The sequence below is a fragment of the Drosophila eugracilis genome, unplaced genomic scaffold (genome assembly GCF_018153835.1).
Source record: "Drosophila eugracilis isolate 14026-0451.02 unplaced genomic scaffold, ASM1815383v1 contig_2171, whole genome shotgun sequence".
Lineage (NCBI taxonomy): Eukaryota > Metazoa > Arthropoda > Insecta > Diptera > Drosophilidae > Drosophila > Drosophila eugracilis.
The window spans coordinates 68,555-84,384 of NW_024573057.1; the positions used below are offsets into that span (position 1 = coordinate 68,555).

The 15,830-nt window shown below is 36.2% G+C and overlaps 1 protein-coding gene across 7 annotated transcripts in view; it reads right to left on the reverse strand.

Moving 5' to 3' along the window:
- The window catches only part of LOC108112064 (zinc transporter 2), a 74,865-nt gene extending 61,322 nt beyond the window's left edge, over window positions 1-13,543 (reverse strand). For 2 of the 7 annotated variants that reach the window (XM_041818486.1, XM_041818491.1), the window contains exons 1-6: window positions 13,450-13,542; window positions 10,652-10,830; window positions 10,440-10,586; window positions 9,794-9,956; window positions 9,441-9,594; window positions 759-986 (exon numbers count right to left, since the gene is read on the reverse strand). In XM_041818486.1, the coding sequence (XP_041674420.1) occupies window positions 759-986; window positions 9,441-9,594; window positions 9,794-9,956; window positions 10,440-10,586; window positions 10,652-10,830; window positions 13,450-13,477 (899 nt within the window). In that variant the 5' untranslated portion in view covers window positions 13,478-13,542. Of the gene's footprint in view, window positions 1-758; window positions 987-9,440; window positions 9,595-9,793; window positions 9,957-10,439; window positions 10,587-10,651; window positions 10,831-11,465; window positions 11,747-13,301; window positions 13,419-13,449 lie in introns of those variants that run through there. The other 5 variants (XM_041818487.1, XM_041818488.1, XM_041818490.1 and 2 more) reach the window with 5 other exon arrangements.
- Between the last annotated feature and the right edge of the window lie 2,287 nt (window positions 13,544-15,830).

A 15,830-nucleotide genomic window follows, 5' to 3' on the forward strand; every position in this document is an offset into this window, starting at 1 on the left:
AATCTAAAATACCCCTTTACTTCACGAGTAATGGGTATAAAATCAAGAAGAATAGCTATAGTCTAGTGACGCGACTAAAAGATACCCGTTTCTGTTTTACACAATTTTAAAATATTTATTTTGCTAGTAGAAATTCACAAGGCGCCACCTATTGTCAGAGAAAGCCTGTTGAGTAACTGATAGTGACTTCCCAAACCATGTGAGGCCTTATAACCTAAATTTCTTCATAAATAGCGAAATAATGTTCCGATTTGCCAAATCTTTGAAAAATCGATAGAGATTGAGAAAAATATTTTATACAAGGTCAAACGAAGACATACACTATAATGTTATGCACAATATTATCCATAATATTCTGCGGCTTGTAGGCGTTAGAGTGGGCGTGGCCAGGGCAAGTTGTAGTGGCATCTCTTATATACGTATTCTTAATCACAATTTTCTAGCTCTTATAGTTCCCAAGATTTTCGCACACCCCAGCAACACACGACCATATTCTAACTAGAACACCACGTCCCATCTGCCATTGCGGCGAACAACTTGAAATTGACCATCTGATCAACTCATGCCGTCTCCTGGTGAGCGTCAGGGCCCTCATTTTTGGTCATAATAAACCTTCCGATAGTTTAAGTATAATTTCACAAGAAACCACAATATTTTTAAATAATAAATTATATAATTTTACTCCTTTAGCAACAAAGATTAAAGGCCTACAATTGATTTCGAAGTCATATTTTACCCCTGTATGTTTTACCACTTACCCAGACTTCTGTAATGGTTTCCTCGACGTTTTTATAACAATATTACGCCCACTTAAATTTTGTTCAGTTATCTTCGATGACTTCTCTGCCGCTGTCATTACTAAACTTTCGCTACTTACTGCCGGAAAAGAGTAGGAGTCGAGATGGCTACGGGATGATCCGTGATTGTGGCTGTGGCCGTGTCGTATGTCGCTCTGAGTCCAGGAGCCATGTAAAACGAGCATCATTCTGTTAAAGATTATTTTAAGTAGTAGTAGTAGTAGTAGTAGAGAAACTATATAAATAAACCGAAACTAACGTTTTATACAATTTTATCATCTTCATCTTTATCTCATACCACATAAGGCATAAAATAAACTTAATAACTTAAAAAGTAATAAATCGGTCAACAGATACATATTAACAAAATATAAAGGGTTATACTAAAACATAAGCCTTAATGCATCTCAGCATCACCAGTTTTATTTCAAGAAGTGGAAGGGAGAAAAACAATTTTTTGGTCTAATTGAAAACTACATGCTTAGTACCAGCTTTCTATAACTTATAGTTATCGATATCTCAACGTTCTTAGAAAATGATGCTACCGTTTTTCGCACTTGGTAGCCGTAAACGTACCACCTTAAGATTGTAATAAACGAGTTTCTGGCAAAAAGTTTTCAGTATAATCTGCCATTTTACTTTAGACTTACAAAGACTTACAAACGAGCAGCGATTGCAAATTGTAGAAATTTAAAGCCCTTTAAAGAACCTTAAGCAAGCAGATACTCTAAAGTCGAGTGCCGCGACTAAAAGATACCCGTTACTGTTTTACACAATTTTATAATATTTATTTTGCTAGTGGAAATTCCCCAAGGGCCACCTATTGTCGGAAAAAGCATGTCGAGTAACTGATAGTGACGTGACTACCAATGTGAGGCCTTATAACCTAAATCTTTTCATAAGTAGCGTGGCAGGATGCTGAAATAAACTGGCGTTGTCCCGAAACCTCAAGAATCTTCATGCTTAATCTCAACTTTGTATCTGCTATAGTTCCTGAGATCTCAGCGTTCATACGGGCGGACAGACGTACGGACAGACGGACGGCACAAGTCAATCGACTTCGGTATTGATCCTTATCAAGAATATATATACTTTATAGGGTCGGAAACGCTTCCTTCTATCTGTTAAACACTTTTCAACGAATCTAGTATACCCTTTTAATCTACGAGTAACGGGTATAAATAGATGAAGTTGAAAACTCTCATACTTACTTAAAAATATAATCCTGAATAACTTTTATCTTTTCAAGAACTTTCTCAAATATTTGATCAGTACTATCAGCTCTCTTGTTATAGACTTCTATTTTATTTTCAAGATTTGAAATTTTTGCCAGTCGACGATTAATACTTTCATTTACAAGTTTTCTTAGTTCTGCTGAATGTAAAGTCGAAACATGGACTGTTAATTTTGAAGTAAGCAGTCCCGATTTTTATACCATCCAGAAGCCACACATTCAAACGTATATACGGTTAAGTAGCTAGTTAAATGCACATTATTGTTTTGTATTCTGTATCAAAGCTTTAAGCTCACACGCAAAGCCAAAATTGCAGTAGATCTGTATTAGTATTGTAATATCACGCGTTTTTCTGCATTATCTTTTCTGCACGTATTTTCGGCAGTTATATATAGTTTTGTACCCGCAACCGCTCGCAACCTGCACCCGCTTAAAACATTTTGTAAGCCCGCCTGTATTCAAGAAATAAACTCGAACCCTTTAAAAAAAAGAAATACAGTCCACTTAATTCGCAAACATAACAAAATTTTTGGTCCTTCGAGCCGGATTTTATGCGTTTGAATTCGAGTTTATTTGTGAATAATAAAAGACAAAATAGCCGCTGTTTTTAATCATGAACTCTGTAATGCATCGTACAATTCAACAACGTTGTGCCTGCAAGGGGTTAATAAGTCGCACCCTTTACAGCGCTTCGGAGTTTTCACAAGGATGTGATCGTCTTGTAGCCACCTACAACCACTTTATGGACCTCTCCGGTGATTTAGTTAAATTTAACGAGGAGGAGGGATATGAAAACCCTGGATTGGAAATAAGTCAATATGAGGACAAGTTTTACCAAGCGCATTCCATTTTTATTAAAGCCATAAACGAAATGTGTGGTCAAATCATGGACACGACCAGTGGAGCTATCAGCAGTGGAACGTCTATTTGAGGGACAAAACGTTCCATTAGTAAAAACGCATCTGAAAAATTCATCTAAGTAAAGAGTGTTTTAAAATTGCTATAAAAAACAACGAGTAAATGTTTTTCAAAATTTTTTTTTAATGGATAGCCTCAACTTTGCGGTTCATGTATGAAACACCACTTTGTTCATATGGCTGCCTCGGCTGACTTTCCAGTAGCCCATTCCGTCCCAATTTTTAAACACATTTTTGATGTTTTGGCTCTCAATGGCCCTGATGGCAACTTCGTGCTTTAGGTCCTCAATCGTTTCTGGGTGGTTGGCGTAACACTTATCCTTGACGGCACCCCACAAAAACTAGTCCAACGGGGTCAAATCGCAGCCGCAAGGCGGCCTCTTGACATCGCCGTTTCGGCTGATCATGCGATTTTCAAACATACAGCGCAAAAGACCGATTGTGACGTTGCCAAGGAATAGTGACTTTTGGTATTGGATGCAACTCAGCCTGCATTTTTCCTGAAGTGGATTTTGACATTTTGCAAGTGATGCAGTTGTCGACAAATTTTTTTTACGTATTTTGACATATTGTCAAACTAGTAGAAATCTTAAGTTTTATCCAATGTCTTTTCGAAACCTAGATGCATTATGGACTCATGAACTTGATTTATGACAGACCATCTGAAAGCTCGAGGCACCACTGGTAAACAACGTGTTCTCCCATTTCTTTGTATTTTTCGATGAAGAACTTCTGCCCTAAATTCATAGGTTTTCGCAATATCTTCAGGCAGAGAAAAGTTTTTGAAATAGTTAGTTTTAGTTAGTTTTGCTATAGTATTCTATTACCTGGGGTTTGTTATTAATTTTATGTAATAAAATTGCACCGTAGCCACTGCAACTGGCGTCTGCGTGCAATTCGATTGGATAATTAGGCTAAAAAATAACAAGGACTGGTTTATTGGTAAGAGTGGAAATTACCTTTTCCCGTATCTGTTCATGCTCTGTTTTCCAAATAAAATTGTTTTTCTCTGCAGTTAAGAAATATAACGGTTTAATTAATTGTGAAAATCCCTTAATCCCTTGAGCCCAAATGGCATAGATAGGAACTCGTATTGACCATCCGGAGTCACAAACGCCGTGTACTCGATAGAATCTGAATGTAAAGGAATTTGGTAATATACGCTGGCAATGTCTAGACATGTAAAGTAATTAACTCCTCCAAGCCTATTGAATTGATCTTTATAAGTGGTAAAGGGTATTTATCAGCGACTGTATTTGAAATTAGCTCTCTAAAGTCAACACAAAGTCTGTCCGTACCATTTTTTTTTCACTAATAATATAGGGCTTGCATAAGGTGAGCAGCTTGGCCTAATTATTTTGCATTTTAGTAGTTCATTAATTTTGTCCCGAACCAAATCTCGCTCGCATGGACTTAAACGATATGGCCTTCTTTGTACGGTTTTTGTTGGATCAATCAACCTAACTTTCATTTCGCCAATTCTGACTTTATTACTTGGGATAACAGTTATAAATGAATTTGAGTACTTTGCCAACAATCGATGTAGTTTTATTTTATCTTGTCCCTCAAGCTCAGTATTAATATCGGATGGCTCTTTGCCGGTACAAAAATTAACTACTTTGGTCTTTGAGATTTTAAATTAGTTTGATGAAATGACAATATCAAGACCCTGATTTAGTATCTCACGGCCAATTACAATGTCGTTTTGCATATCATCATCGCCTATTACATGAAACAAAATTTCAATACAATAATCATCAATTTTTACATTGCTTAATATTTGTACAATGCTACATATCCATTACTGCCGATACCTTTTAACATAACAATATTATTGAATCTCTTACCAGAAAATTTGATACTTAGCTTTTCTTTTATCAACGAGCATTCCGATCCCGAATCGAAGGTGATTTCAAAAATTTGGCCTCTATGGTTCCGTTATCCCTTTGGTAATGCAACGCTGCACTGTTCCCCTCGCTTTTCCCGGTTGAATGCCTTGTTCTTATCAGCTTCCTTCTTTGTACATTGGGTAGATATATGACCCAATTCTCCGCACTTGTAGCAAGTAACATTTGATTTTTCACGGTGATGAACATCATGCTTGCCATATCGGGTTTTATCAGTCGCGAATTGATTCACATTTTATGGCCCACTTTTCCGCAGAAATGGCACTCTATCGGTGATTGTTCTTGCCGTTTAGAATAAGTTTCGGACTGATGCTTCAAAGCGCGGCTTTTCCTTTTAATAAAAGTGAGCGCTTTTAATTCGGACTGTAGGTCGCCTCTGGTTCGAAAATTTGATGTGAAACTTAAACGCTGCAATCGATGATCGAAGTTAGCCAGCAGCGCAAGGGTCACTGACACAGCAATCTCTTCGTTATCCATTTGGCGCCATTTCGTCGTTAGTTCAGTAACCTTGCGAATTGCATGAACGGCCAGACTCTCGCCATCAGTCGGTCAATTTGATAGCATATTAAGAAACATAGCGGCTGATGTTTCTATAGTGTCGATGCGTTGTACATATAAACAATTCTTTAAACTCGGGCCAATTAATTTCAGCATAGCACACTTGAGAAAGCCATTGCGAAGCACTTCCTTCTAAAGCTGAACTCAAAGCCATAACCAACGCACTGCTTCTCAATGTGTTTTCCTGTAAAATTATTTCAACAGTTGTGCACCACGATGATGAGTTTGCGCCTGGTTTGCCTGGGTTGAATTTGGGTAGTTGCACAGTTTCGTTTTGCCCTGCATCAGGTACAGTTGTTTTTATGGCTCTCACTAGTTCAATTAAGTTTTTATTTTGCAATTCCATCAGGGTACGCCGTGGTCCATCTAGTGTTGAAAGCTGATGGCCAGATCCCACTTCTGATGTCGAATCATGATCGTTGTTGTTGTCTGCGCAACGAGTTTTGGCCTTACATACACTCCAAGTTCTAGTACGCAACTGCTTGCGTCTAATTCTCTGTCTACTGTGCCTACTACCGAACCACGCTCTGCGACAGCGGCTCAACGCTGTCGCCTCGCTATAACGGTACTTCTTAAAACGACAACAATTGGCGGCAGCGACGCAACGCCGTCGGTTCGCCACAGCGACACTTCGCAAAGCGACAACATGCAGGCAACGGTTGCCTGGCAACCACACACTCACAGCGCAAGAAGCTGAAGCAATATTACTATTCAAGTGAAATACCCGAAAACGTATATTCGCACACACACACACCTACATTTACAACCACGCAGTTTCAATGCGCCGACAAATATGCCAATGCATGTATATACTCCTATCGCTGCTCCCTTCAGTTTTTAGCCTCTTTGCAAATAAAAGTTCGGTCGTGAACACCACTCAAGAAGATAATGTCTTATGATTTCTCCTGTCATTATATGGCGACCGTGACAGGACCCGAGCCTGCAATCTTCGGATTTTTATAAACAACAACTTCGCTTAAGCGATAAAACACAGGTATATATAAAAATTTATAGAAATGCAGAAAGTGAAAAGCCAGAAATAAACAAACTGGTTGACAAATTAATAAAGGATGGTATAGTCGAACCATCAATTTCAGAATATAAACGTCCATTATTGTTGGTTCCAAAAATATGTCTACCAAATTAAACAGAAAAACGATGGCGACTAGTGGTTGACTATAGACAAATAAACAAAAAATTATTAGCTGACAAATTTCCTTTACCACGCATAGAAGATATATTGGATCAGTTAGGGCGGGGTAAATATTTTTCTTGTCCGGATTTCACCAAATAGAGTTGTCCGAAAAGTACAGAAACCTTACATCATTCTCTACAAATAAAGGTTCATTTCGCTATACGCGATTGCCATACGAACTAAAAGTGCCACCAAATTCATTCATGAGAATGATGACCCTAGCATTTTCCGGTCTAGAACCATCACAGGCGTTCCTATACATGGACGACTTAGTAGTCATAAGATGCTCCGAACAACATAAGTTCAACAATTTAACAAAAGTATTTCAGTTATGCCGCAAATTTAACCTAAAACTTCATCCAGAAAAATGTTCATTCTTTATGCACGAAGTTACCTATCTGGGTCATAGGTGCACAGTCAAGGGTATATTACCAGATGAAAACAAATACGAAGCAATTAAAAATTAACCAGTGACCTAAAACTCTGATGAGGCGCGGCAGATTCGTAGCATTCTGTATTTACTATAAAAGACCGGCTCGAAAATTTATAGATATTTCTAACATAAATCAAATAGATCCTATATATAACATAGATGATTATGCTAAGGAAATTAAGTTTAGGTTAGAATCAGCGTACAAACGTGCAAAAACCATGCTAGAAAGGGAAAAGAAAAGCGAAAAACACTATACGACAAAGACCTAAATAACTTCGACCTAAAAATCGGAGACCAGGTTTTACTCAAGAATGAATCCGGTCAGAAATTAGATCAAAATTATTTAGGACCATTTAAGGTCATAGGTATAGACGATAATGTAAATAATGTTAAAATCATAGACAATAAGAAAAAAACAACAGATAGTAAGCAAAGATAGGTTAAAACCATTCTTCAAATAATACAACATAATTAAGCAAATATATATGTATACATATGTAAGAACATACAAAGTTCTCTTATATCGTTTAATTAATTCTTAATTTCTTTTAACTTTATATTATTTTAATACAAAAAAAAAAAAAAAATTTTAAATAAGAACCCACATAAAAACCATTTAAGACCTAACATATATGCATCATCATATCATTCCATACAATTTTATTCAATTTTATTTTGATTTTATACTCATTCTTTTACAAATATTTTAGAATGACTTCATAAATAAACGTCATTCATTTTAACGGGGGAGTGTAGCGAACGGAGTATATAATTTTGATTCTATTTTAATTATATAAATATATACATTGTATGTGCACATAGAAACTAACATATTCCTTCTCAAGTATCCAGCCAACGAGCGGCCCTAAAATGCTGATCATGCATTCCCACGGTGAAGACTGGCTCTACACCAACTAACTTTTATAGCCGGCCGTCTCGTTGTATATGTATACATAAGACAAATATGCCAATGCATGTATATAGTCCTATCGCTGCTCGCTTCAGTTTTTAGCCTCTAAGAAGAAATGTTTGCAAATAAAAGTTCAGTCGTGAACACCACTCAAGAAGATAATGTCTTATGATTTCTCTGTCATTATAGCTTATTCCAAACTTTTTACCACTTATCGTTCCCGAGTTCTCAACGTTCTTACAAAAAGAGTAAGAATGGGCGTAGCCGAAAAATGGCACTGCCTTAATATCCGCTGGCATCTTACAATATGCATGCTTTACCCAACTTTCTAAATCTTTTAGTTCCTGTTTTGTGGGCATTGAAAGAAAGATGTGAAAAATATATACGCTTTTGTGGCATCATTGTAAAGTACATGCTTAATCCACACTTTATATAGCTTTAGTTCCTGAAATCAGACAACCATACGTATGCACTCTGCGAGTAATTGGTATAAAAATAAAATATGCCAAATACATTTTAAACTAAAATCGAGTGAATAATATTTCATTGGTTAATTGATACACTTCGGGGGCTGTTGGAGACCGCTGTTAAGGCAAACATATTTCGAATGCTGTGAGATGACAAAGACACAGGCGAGTTAAAGACGAACCTGGTGGAAGTATTGGGGCACCTATTAAAAGCTGTGTTGTATGGAGAAGCAGCACTTTCGGCAGAGTTTCTCCAGAGATTACCTCAACAGATTGCAGCAACGGCACTTAATTAACGTTAAATAGCAAGTGTAGGCAAGGAATGTAATTAATTTCTCTTACTAAACGAACTGTAATCCTAACAGTGCATTCTTGCATAGCTCTTCCACTGATTCACTTCGAATTATTCGTAGTCTTAAATATTGTTTGTATGAGCTGTCGTTATTTACCGTTGAGACTCCCGACTGCGCCAAAGCATTGATTGCTCCTTTTTTGAAAATGTTAAAATTCCGTTGTTAGAAAATATTTGTTTCTAATTTTTTCGTCTTTCATAAAATTTTACTCCACGAGCTTTAAGTTTTCAACATTAATCTATTCCTTAGCAAGCAAGCAACCGTGCTTTTAAAATTAATATTGCAAATAATCATAAATAAAATGAATTTTTTATTTAATTAATATTGCAATTGTATGAATAAAGATTTCCAGATTTTCCAGTCTTGATTTTTTGAAATATTTTTGTATAAAAGATTGAATTTTATATGTTATATTATATAAATAAATATTATTCAGTACTTCCCTTACTTTAATTCGTAGTTATTCTTATTATTATTATTAAAAATCGTTTTATTAAAATGTAACTAATTTGCCCTCATTAGCATAAATTATTTTTGGATCGTTTTAAAGTCACTAATGGTTTGCATAATTCCCAGATATCTTTTTGACATTGTGTTGTATAAAAAGCGATTAAATCATAGAAATTTTATTTAACTAATAAGAAATACGAAATGTTTTACAAAACTTACATGATATTAATGCCAATGCCAATGCCTGATATAACCATCATCATTTCGACGTCCAGCTCAAAGTCCTGGGAGTAGATTCTCTGAACGGCTAAGACCACGAGTAAAGTGGTTAGTAGCCAAATACCCAGTATGGATGACAAAGCTCCGATGACCTCTGCCACCCAACACCAAAAAAACAAAAGATAAAAGAAAAACAATAAATAAATTGGATTTAATTACTGGTTAAATCAGAGGAAATGAGCGATTGGCGATGTTCCATATTGTGATGAGCTTCCAAAGTGGTTTTCAATGCATAATAGTTCCCGGATTAATGCGGGTCATTAACATTTTAACAAGCTGAATTTGATGCTTACCGAAGCGTTTGTAACCAAAGGACATTTGTCCGTCCGGTGGTCGGCCACCTACCCAAATTGCGACTATGGCGATGACGAAACTAACGCAATCAGATGCTAAATGCGCTGCATCCGTCATAATGGCCAGGCTTCCTGCCATATATCCACCAATGAATTCAATAGTCTGCGGATAAAATGAGTTGTGTCGAGCACTTATGAAATTATTTAAGGTCAATCTAAAACTTTAATCTGAAAAATATGGAAGGTGTATCCGACTGATAATGCTAACTTATATTTTTGTTCAGACATCTAGAATCTGCATGATTTATCCCAAGGTTCTTTTTTTTGTTCACAGTTTTTCGGAATTTGTGGGTTTTTAAGTAACCATGGTTGACTACTTAAAAATGTTTGTAGGGTGCAGGTAATCTAGCTCTTATGTATGTGCAGATCTCAGCTTCAGAACAGACGTGCTCAAACAAACTGGATTCTTTATTGGGAACACACACGGATTACACTGTGATTAATCTTTGTTCAACGAAATAGAAACAAGTGTGACTTACAGTTGTCAGATTGACTTAATCCCTTATTACTGTTTAGAATGGGATATTTTAATCTTAAAAGCTCCACGGTATACTTCCATGGGCGGTGGTGGATTAAATCTTCTTACCATAAAAATGAAACACAAAATAATTGCGAGCAGTATTTTATGTTTGGCCTCCTGAGCTGACGCGCCCTTAAGCTTGGCCCGGAATCCCGGTTGACGGTTGCAGCACTCTGGTTCCCCATTAAAATCATATTGCTCAAGCTCTGAATGCTGCAAGATAAAAAGGCGTGAACATTTCGATCCGCGAAGATCCTGTAATCTTAAAGTTATCTAACCTGGTTTATTTCGTTATCATAGCTGTCAATCAGAAGCGGAACCTCTATCGTCTGATCCTCCGGATATTCCAGCTCAAATTTCACCACTCCGCCTTTGACGCCGTTGTCGGTGTCTAGCTCCTGATATGTTAACATGGTTTTTGGTTTTGGTCTTTCGGTCTGGTTCGCAATGTGTGCTTCTGCAGAAAATGAAACTTCAGTCATGCTTACGTGATATAGAAACTCTTCTCGATGGTTCTTTGTAAAATAACAATAAATATGCATGCATACAAGATAATAATTTGTAACTCTACTTTTTTGAAAACATGCTAGTATTGAGAAAAACTTACAAAGTTAAAATAATTTAGTCTCGCAAAAGAATTGTCTTTACTTTTTGAGATGCAGAGCGCATTTTTTCCTTTCTATTATTTTTTACAAAATTTTACTTTATTTTGAGATTACTAAATAAATTAACCACATGAAGAATCAATAAAATACATCAATCAACAAAAAAAATTAGTCAGTACGAGAAGATAAATATGGGTTTTACCAATGTATCTTGTTTTAGTTTGTTGAAGCTTATACAATAATTGTTGTATTTTAACGAAAAATGGTATATGTATTGATAAGTTTATCGATGTGTATATATGTATTACAGGTGGTGACTTGGGACCACGGGACTTATCGCAACTTTATTGCCCCAAAGCAATGGCAAAGGCAAAGCGAACGGTCTGAGGCTTAGACTTAGAAGTTACCCATCACTGTAATCACCGATTTTAAAGTAAATACGCTATACGGTGTTAGCTTGATGTATATAGTATTAACGGTGACATACCATATTACTTGCACCACCTATTTTTAAAACCATATGTGGCGTTTTCGCCTGGTTTGTTAGTCTTATCCACAACATTATTCCCAAGAACCTTTATATCCAGACTTATATTAATTTTATGGTTCTGTCCCACTGCCTGTGACATATGTTTTCATACCGCTTACTAGTTAATTAAAGGGGCATTAGATTCGAATGTAGTATGTAACAGGTAGAAGGAATCGTTTGGTTTTGATCAGCATCAATAACGAAGTCGATTGAGCCATGCCCGTCTGTCCGTATGTACGCTAAGATCTCAGGAACTATATAATTACAAAGTTGAGATTAAGCATGAAGATTCTTGCGGAGCGCAAGTTTATTTCACCATCCTGTCACGCCCACTGTAACGCCCACAAATCACGGAAAACTAAAATCACTGAAATCTCAGGAACTATTAGAGCTAAAAAGTTGAGATTAAGTATTTATAATCTTCAGATGGTGGTACCATAGTCACGACTACTCACACGTTCATCAAGCTCGAAATACGATTTTCGCTTTTTGTGAAAAGGCTGATATCTCGCTCACTAGAAGTGATAGAAATTTGGGATTAGGCATGTATTTTTTTATGATGCCCCCAATGCGATTTGTTTTTTTCCCATCAAGCCATGCCCACTCTAACAACGATAAAACCTGGAAAAGCTTAGGAATACGTATTTTAGAGATGCTACTGCAACTCGACAAGAGTTTTCATCCGGTATCGCCCACAATCCCCGGAAATCTGAAAATCCATAATATTATAGTTTTCCTTTGACCTTGTATAACATATTTTGTTAATAGCGATCTATTTACGAAAGATTTTTCAAATCGGAACATTATTTCGCTATTTATGAAGATATATAGGTTATAAGGCCTCACACCATCAGTTAGTAAACTTGCTTATTGGACAAAAGGTGGCGCTTTGTTCATTTTCACTAGTACAATTCATATTTTAAAATTGTGTAAAACAGTAAGGGGTATTTTATAGTCGCGGCACTCGAATTCAGCGTTTCTTGTTTATACAATCGCGGACAAAAGTATTTTCACAAAAATAAAATGGCATCTTTTGTGTAATAAGTTGAAAACTTACACTTTATTACAAAAGTGTAACAAGGTAATAGACAACTTTAAAAAATATTATAAGTAAAAAGTCTTATAATATAAAAATGCAAATAGACTAAATTGGATGGCCAATAGAATTTTGACAAAACAGATTTGGCTAAAAACAAATCCTTCAAGAATAAATAAAAAATAATATATAAAAAAAACAGTAACAAGAAAAGCAGGAACAGATATTATTAAATATTGGAGGGTTTCAATAGAAACTCACAGATTCTTGATTATTTTGATATCGTGACTTTGGGCGGCCAATCAAACGATTTTACCTCCAAGTCCCTCAAAAACTTCATAATATTATTGATGATATTGATAGTAGAATTGCTACCTGTTTTAGATTCTACGAGTAGTGTATAAAAATTTAAAATAAAATGAAAAACAGCTAAAAACGGTATCTATTATTTTGAATTTGAAAACTATGAATAATGATCAGACTTAAAAAGTTGTTGGTACAGAGATATGTATTAACAGAAAAAGAATATACCAATTCGAACCGAATATTCTAACCTTATATCATTTATTTATCAGCTGAAACTAATATCTAATATCTGCAAATAGCTATATATTCTAATAATTCCTGAGATCTCAACATAAAAATATAATAGATGGGCATGAACATAAATAAAAATTAGGAGTATATAAACAATTGAAGAGCGGTATATGCAACTGCGTTTTAATTTGTCATCTGTAAACAATAGATAAGCAATTTACGAAAAACATTTTCAGATGTGTTCACTTTTATCTTATCACGTTCCCGGCTTGGTGGTGGGGGAATTGAAAATGCTTTTAACAAACTTTACAATGTTCGTCCGCAACGTGTTAAACTGAACTAATAGCTATGTCGACTTCTTCAACTCACTCGCTTTTTCACTATCTTGGGTAGGCATGGTTCCGATTCTTCGCTCGATGAACCAGCTACTAATCTCTCAAGTGGCGAGGCTTGAATAATTCCCGAGTGCTCTTATCTTAATATAAAAAATTATATTTTCATACGACGGTGCAACAGAAACTATTGGTATGAGACAATTGCCCTGCTTTCCAAAAAAGCATGGTGACAGATGGTGACGTCACTGTCCATGTGAGGCCCTATAACCTATATTTGGCATTGACAAAAAAATGTTATACGAGATCAAACGAAGACATACATTATATAATTATGAAGGCCACAGATTACGTTGGTTTGTGTGCGTTAGAGTGACCGTGGCCGGATAAAAACTTTCGTCGAGCTACAATGTTTTCTCTAAAATATGTATTCTTAAGGCTAACTTTGTAACTCTTACAGTTCCCGAGATTTTTTCATTTTTGTTTTACCGATATATCAGCTTTTTTAAAAAATGCGAAAACCGTCTTTGACACGAAGGTACCTAAATTCTGTTGCAGCGCATTAAGGTTTCATCGCACCAGTGTACGAACAAATTTCCTGAGAGGAAAAATATTAGGTCCTAAGGCCTCACACGGACAGTGACTTCACCGTAAGTTATTAAATACAATATATTTTGCTTTTTATACCCATTACTCGTAGAGTAATAGGGTATATTAGATTCGTTGAAAAGTATGTAACAGGTTGAAGGAAGCGTTTCCGACCCTATAAAGTATATATATTCTTGATCAGGATGAATAGTGAAGACGATTGAGCCATGTCCGTCTGTCTGTCCGTCTGTCCGTATGAACGCTGAGATCTTAGGAACTTAAGAGATACAAAGTTGAGATAAGCCATGAAGATACATGAGGGCCCTACGCAAAAAAACTAAACTCGCTGAAATCTTAGAAACTATTAGAGCTGAAATTCAGAATGTATAATCTTTAGATGCCAGCGCATTTTATAGCGGTACTTTTATCCTGCCACACCCAACCACCCACCCGCACACAAGGCTCAAAAGACGGCTTTTGCATTTCCTAGAAAAGCTGATATCTCTGTAACTATAAGAGATTTAGCACTTAGGTTTATATGATGCCCCAATTGCAAATTAATTTGTTTCCATCTTGCCACGCCATCTCTAACGGTCACAAAACTATAAGAGCTACAAAGATGTATTTTAAAGATGCTACTGCAATTTGTCACAAGTTTTTATTCCGCCACGCCCTTTCTAACGCCCACAAACCGTGCATAACTGTGGCGTCTATAATATAATATTATTATGAATGCCTTCGTTTGACCTTGTATAGCTTATTTCTGTTAATATCTATCGATTTACCAAAGATTTTTTAAATCGGAACATTATTTCGCTACTTATGAAGAAATTTAAGTTATAAGGCCTTACATGGTTTGTGACGTCACTATCAATTACTCAACAGCTTTCTCTGACAATATGTGGTGCCTTGTGAATTTCCACAAGCAAAATGAATATTTTAAAATTGTGTAAAACAGTAACGGGTATCTTATAGTCGCGTCACTCGACTATAGCGTTTCTTCTTGTTTTTACTTAAAACGTTATACTTATTATGGGTTTGTGTTCAAGGAGCATATGGCATCTTAAATCTTTGTCGAAAAATGTATGTACATATTATATACATATTATGTATTTCAATTTGCAATTAAACCATCGTCGTATGCAGACGTGTATTTTATTGTTTTCCGGAAAAAAAAGTATTCAATAATATAGAAAAAAGTTTCGTAAGCCAACAACAACGCGAAAAGACCCTTTCAGCGATCAAATCGCTAATGTTTATATTGATTAATTAATTAATTAACATAAAACATAACACTTAAAATTCTAACAAACTCAACCTCGATTGCAATGTGAGCAAGACGAGAGACGGCTCTCAGTACAAAGAAACAACACTTACTTCTCTTTCAAAGCAACCGAAAGTAGTGCAAGCTCTTCCCAAACACGGCCAATCACCCCAAACTTGACCGAATTCTCAAACGTAGAGAGCGAGAGAGCGCGTCCTTGCTCCCCCTTGCTACCATCGATGTCTCTGCAGCCAAAGAGTGCAGCAACTAGCCCCGCAATTTCTTTGGCAACGTCAACCGTAACAACAACAACAACCGCAACTGTAACGACAGCGCATTTAACGACGTCATCAGCTGGCAGCGCAAACAATAATACTTCTGCCGCCGCGCTGCACGAAAAAGAGGACAAAAACAAAGAAAATATGAAGCCGGCTGTGCAGACTGGTATGAATCGCTACATCCAAATCAAAGGGAAGCTAAGCCCCCTAAACTCTCAACGCAAAATAACCCGTGGCAATGCTAACATAGCTGCAATAGAAACGCCCACGAACTCAAACCGTTTTAAA